The sequence below is a fragment of the Polypterus senegalus genome, chromosome 16, assembly GCF_016835505.1.
Source record: "Polypterus senegalus isolate Bchr_013 chromosome 16, ASM1683550v1, whole genome shotgun sequence".
Lineage (NCBI taxonomy): Eukaryota > Metazoa > Chordata > Cladistia > Polypteriformes > Polypteridae > Polypterus > Polypterus senegalus.
In genome coordinates, this window is record NC_053169.1 from 19,749,830 (window position 1) to 19,756,006 (window position 6,177).

General features: G+C 44.8%; 1 protein-coding gene across 1 annotated transcript in view; it reads right to left on the reverse strand.

Annotated features, from left to right (window-relative positions):
* Positions 1-948, reverse strand: part of LOC120516224 (phosphofurin acidic cluster sorting protein 1-like) — a 181,860-nt gene extending 180,912 nt beyond the window's left edge. Inside the window, exon 1 of the mRNA XM_039737725.1 lies at positions 619-948. Coding sequence (XP_039593659.1) covers positions 619-827 — 209 coding nt within the window. The 5' untranslated portion in view covers positions 828-948. The remainder of the gene's footprint in view (positions 1-618) is intronic.
* Between the last annotated feature and the right edge of the window lie 5,229 nt (positions 949-6,177).

Below are 6,177 nucleotides of genomic sequence, written 5' to 3' on the forward strand. Positions count from 1 at the left end.
TTCCTTCGGGTGGCTTTGTGTCTTGGGAAAAACCTCTCGTCCACCTTTCCAACCCGCGTCCCCCCTTTCCTGAAATCAAAGTCGCCCCCTTTAGCGCCAAGGTGCGCACGCGTAAACTATTAGCCACCGCTCCAGGCGCTAAAGTGAAATGAATCACGATGGGTGCCCATAAGTATAAGAAAACAAACAAGAGAACTCAATCTCGCCGTGACAAAACAGGGTTTTAAAGAACCGCCGCTAGAGACAGGGAATGGGCGTGCACTGTGCTCAGAAGCACGCCGTAGCGAAACGGGGTTCGCAGCATTAGACGGAGGGAGGGGAATGGGGTTTATGTGCCAACTTCTTTAAAAAGGGCCAAGCACGAGTACGACAGCCAAAACAAACACGCACTCACATGCTGAAATATCTGCGCTTGCCTTTAGCTGGAAAAACCGTGTCTTGCGATTGCATTTGGTACACAAATGACTGACGGATTAACAATGTGTCACTGAGCACAGCGCCTGCACATCCCTGCTAAGAGCACCGCTTACCGCTTCGCAAACCGCACACTAGCTGACTGTCGCCGTCCTTAATACCAACTGGTGCCCGTCCGGGATAGAGTGCACACGATTTACATACCTCGGGACGCAGCTCGGCGAAGAACGGTCAATCTCCCAGGTGGCGAACAGGTTCATGGGCACGGGAACTGGACCGGAGATCCCAGGGCCAGTGGCCATAGCGGGTACCATTGGGGCGTTCGCCATCCCGGGTCCTGCCCCGCCGCCAACTCCAGTGGGGTTCAAGAAGGCGGCCCGTACCCCTCCTCTCTCTACGGCCGCCGCCATCATCGCCTCTCCCGGGGTAGCAGCTAAAGCTGGCTCGATCTGGCGCTGGTCCTCGCGCGCGCACTCCCTCCTCTTTTTTCCCTCTCTCTCTCTCTGTGTTTCTCGCCTAAGTCTTTCAGTCACCAAGCATAAACAGGGAGGGGCTGAGCGCGGGGCGTGGCGAGCAGAGGGACGCGCGCGGACTGCCCGGAGAGGGCGTCGACGTTTACTATAAAAGGCACAGCGCGCGCGCACTACATTTATTTGCTTGCTTCCTGGTTTACTTAGACGAGTGATGAGGTTGTTTGTTGCTGCAAAGTACAGTATTGTACTTCATTCGGTAAAATGAATAAAGTCCTATTATTATAGAAGTATTGCTAAAATGTTATAGCTGTTGCTTTAAGATTGATTTTTTTGCTGTGTTTTTGTCAGCTGTCGAGAGGGATAGATTAATCAACACATGTAGACAGTAGCGAGTGACAAACTTGTATATATTAATTTTCTAGTGATAACACAATCCAAACACACGCTCAATGGTCAAATTATTAATATTTGCATGTAGGTAGGCATTTTCCTGCTTGGCTCTGTGCCTGCCTCTGCCAGTGCCAGCTTGTTTATCTGCAGGGTCATCAGTTTTGGACACCTTGATGTTTCTCCCCTTGTCACAGAACATTTCCTGGTAGCAGGGCAGTGAACAGGGACGGCTCCCTGGTACCACCTCAGGAGTCAGTCGGTCCTCAAGACATGTTCCTCCTTTTCGTCAGCCACAACCAGAAGCCTGGCTTCATTTTATAATTCTTTGGTTGTCTTCTGCAGTCTGATTCTCTGCTTAGCCAGATCCTAGAGCAGGTGTGTTGTTAATAGGTCTACACAGCCTCTGGCTTCCATCTCAGTCAGGTAGGACCTCACACACTATCTCGCTTCCCTGCGCAATATCACCTGGTCTTTACTCTCTTGCTCTCATTTACTGCCTCTATCCTTTCCTTCCATGGCACTGCCAGCTCAACCAACAGCACAAATGTTATGGCTGCAGCCCACAACACTATATCTGGATCCAGTGAACTGTTGCATAACTCCTCTGGGAAGTGCAGCTGCCTGCCCAGGTCCACCTCAAATGTTCCAATCCACCCCTGGAGCCAGAAGCTTTTGGTGCAGGCCTTCTGGTAGAGCTATCTGTGGGCTTTTCCTGACTAAATAAAATAAATCTGCTGGTTTGCAGCTGGGCCCTTGTGGTTGGATATCTCCACCACTTCTGCCAGCTTCCTGAGCACCTTGTCTTGCTGATGTTTGAACTGACCTTGTGCCAGTGAGATTTTACAGCTCGATGTTATGTGTTGCAGGTGGTGGCAAAGGTGGTCCCACATAGGCTTACTCTATGCCAAGCCACTGCTGGATATTCTGGAGGCTTGGAATGCTGTTGTAAGCTCTAAAAATGAAAACTGAGCCGAGCCTGTGACAGCTTCCATAAGTCTGCCCACTTTACCATTAGACTCGCATTGCCCACCCACAATGTCTAATGCACCTGTCAAGCTTGTGCCACCGCTGTCATGTTTCAGCCAGTAGATCTGCCCTGGCTGGGATTCGAAGTGTAATTTCTTGTTGGTTTTTCGTTATTTTATACAATTTATATGTATTAATGTTTATTTAATTTATTTTGCACATCTAATTGTATATTGGAAAAGGGGAAGGACTTTGGTTATGTCTCTTGTGCTTTGCGGGTAGTTCTACAAAGGGCAGGGCTACCTGCCCATCACTGCCAGGGAACAGCCCTCCATCCTATTTAAGGATGCACATTCCCAGTTCATTTAATGTGCTACGGAGAGAAGAGTTCTTGTGAGTTTCTGTGTCTTTGCTATTGTCTATTGATTTTCTGGATTTTGACCCTGTGCCTTGTTTTTGACTTTGCCTCTGGGATTCTGTTTTGGAACTGTGCCATCTAATTTTCTGAACCTCTGCTCTGTTTTGACCACAGTTTTGAATTCTGTTTTGGGACTTTGGTTACCGTGTATCGCCTTACCTTTTCAGGCATCTCCTTTGTGCTCTTTAGAGCTTTGTGCTTGCTCAATCATTTTTATACAATAAACCCTTTATTTTTTATCAAGCTTTGTCTTGGCCCTTTGAGTTTCTAGATGGGGTATTTTGACAGTGTTTTCCTGCTGTAGTGGGCAATTTTGGGTGCCTTTCTGGCAACTGTGCTTTTGGAACTCTAGCAGTTTCACGACAACTGCCTTCACGCTGTACTACTCTTGCTCCATCTTAGTCACCTCCATGACGATGAGGTCCTTCTTCCCTTTCTTAAGGCCTTTGACCATAAGCTGCCCACCAAAGCCTGCCCACCCTATACTGACCCTCCCCATTACCTCTTGGTGTTGAAGCCTGAACACCATGTCCACTTCCTCCAAAGCTCTCCACTTTTTCTCAGTCACCACTTGGGCACCTATATTCTTCACCTGTGTCGGATAAGTCCCTCAGCTCCAAATCCACCCTTACCGTCTCTTGCCTGTACCTGAGGGTGATGGATTTTATCCTTTGTAACTTGACAGAGTCGACCCTGCATAAGCCAACTGCCAGAGGATGGTCTACCCGCATTTTCATATCTGAAAGACTAGGTGTGTAATGCTTCCCCAGACTTTGAATGGGCTGGTCTACATTGCAGAAGATGTGGTAAAGATGGCTCTGTCATTCCTTATACCTTCCAGGAAGGACAGGATAAGTTAAGTATTTTTCAAGTCTATCTACAGAATACTATAAAAATTTACATTTATCTGAAATAGCATTTCCTCACATCAATAGACACTTTTCGCCCATTAACAACACTGTGTGAAATATATTTTTTTTAGTAATATGTTATTGAAAAATTTCATCCAGTTCAAACATTTACTTGTGTGTACTCGGCTAATACTTTAGTCCAAAAATGCTTTAAAAACGCAGTTGTTTAGTGGCTTGCACACTTCTGCATAAGGGTTGCTGGCAAGCTGAGGGACTCGCTCAGTACTGCATAATGAATCAGTGGTGGGAAATTAATGGGGCAGATTTTCTAATTACAGTCCCAACACTTTTGCTACTATGTCACACTGTTAAGAATATGTAAAGCATTAATGTTGTATTTGACAGTAATATGAAATTTGAGTTGTACATCTGCCATCAAGACTTCAGCTCACATTTTCAAATGATGTAATACATAAAAATTAATTTCAGACGGAAAACCAAAATTTATGGCTACAGTATTTGTGCTGTTGAGCCTTTTTTAGAGGTAGATAAAATAGTTGTATTTCATGTTCAACATCCTGATGATAAAAGGCTATCACATAATAAAAAACAATATAGTTTTTATAAATAATTTTTAGGACATATTCGTTAGTAAAAGCTGGTTGGTTCACAGCAGTAAAACTGGATATTGTTCTAAGGTAGGATAAGACAAGGCAAGATAAGATAAGACAGGGTAAGACAAGGTTGGGAGCATGCGCTGATAGCATGTTACTGCACACACAACATGACATACCGCCTGGATCGGGACCCGAGTGGAGCATGTGACCCCTCAGGAGCACACTTAAACAGTGGGAGTTTTTTTACAGTGGCTGGAGTGCCAATTCTGCCAGCAATCCCCAAGGTTTACCTTTAGGTTGGAGGACCTACTTGTAGGGCTGAATGCAGATTAATGTCATACCCAGGACATACAATTGCAGGTTAAGGGCCTTGCTCAAGGGCCCAATGGAGTAGAGTCACTTCTGGCATTTTTATGGAATTCTAACTGGCAACCTTCCAAATGCCAGTGCAGAGCCTCAGAGCCACCTCTCTGCATAAGACAATATAATTAAAAATTAGCTTAAAAAAGGATAAGACAGGACAAGATAAGATAAAATAAGGTCAGACATGACAGGATAAGATATGCCAAGAGAAGACAGGATAAGGCAAGACAAAAAATAATATAAGACAAGATAGGATAATATAAGGTAAGATGAGATAAGATAGGATAAGAAAATTTAAGTTAAATTAAGATACAATAACATAAGATGAGAAGACTTTATTTTCATTGTATGACTAAAGACAGCAATTAACAATTACAATGGCAATCCCTGAGTTTTTCTTAAACAACATAAATAAAAGGTGTAAAAAAAAAAAAAAAGCGGCAGTGTAATCCGTGTCTGATATTATAGAATCGATTCAACTTAAAAATATATTGCACATATATTACATTGCCATATTACACATATGAGAGGAGGTTCACAAGTGCGATAAAATATTCAGTAGCTTAATAGCTCTGGGAAAGATGTTTTCAGTCTTGTTGTGTGTGCATGGATAGTCCTGTATCGTTTCCCCCGAAGGGAGCAGTTTTCAGAAATTATGTGCCAGGTGGATGGGGTCTCCACTGATTCTAGATGTCTTGCTTTGACACTTGAAGAGGCAAATTTCCTCAATTGCTGGTAACTCTGGGCAGTTCTGATGACCCGATGCAGATTTTTTCACTAATGCAAGTTGAGTACCAAGCTGTGCTGCCGCATGTCAGTACACTCTGCACAGTGCACTGATCGAAGTTCACAAAAAGGTCCTGGGACAGCCTCGATTTTCTCCAGTTTTTTTTATGGAAAAAAAGGTGTTACTGGGACTTTTTTTGATGGTAATTGACATGTGTGTGGCCCAAAAGAAAACTCTCTGTGATGTTCACCCCAAGAATTTCAAACTGGAGACCCTCTTCGCAGGTTCATCATTTATGAGCTTTCTTGCTCTTCCTGATGTCCACCACAGTCTCACTGGTCTTCTTTGTGTTATGGATGAGATTGTTGGTAGAGCACAAGGTTCTCAGGTTTCTCACCTCATCTCTGTATGTTTTATGCTGAAACTTATTAAAATACAAATAGTTTGAACTGATATATTATATATATATATAATATATATGGGCGTGCACGGTGGCGCAGTGGGAGCGCTGCTGCCTCAGCAGTTAGGAGACCGGGTTCACTTCCCGGGTCCTCACTGCGTGGAGTTTGCATGTTCTCCCCGTGTCTGCGTGGGTTTCCTCCCACAATCCAAAGACATGCAGGTTAGGTGGATTGGCGATTCTAAATTGGCCCTAGTGTGTGCTTGGTGTGTGGGTGTGTTTGTGTGTGTCCTGCGGTGGGTTGGCACCCTGCCCGGGATTGGTTCCTGCCTTGTGCCCTGTGTTGGCTGGGATTGGCTCCAGCAGACCCCCGTGACCCTATTCGGATTCAGCGGGTTAGGAAATGGATGGATGGATGGATGGAATATATAATATATAAGGTATGAACATGAAAAGTATGAGTATGTACAGCACTCAGTATTTAGTTGGGGCTCCTTTGGCCTGGATTACTGCAGCAATGCGGCATGGCATGGAGTCGATCAGTCTGTGGCACTGCTC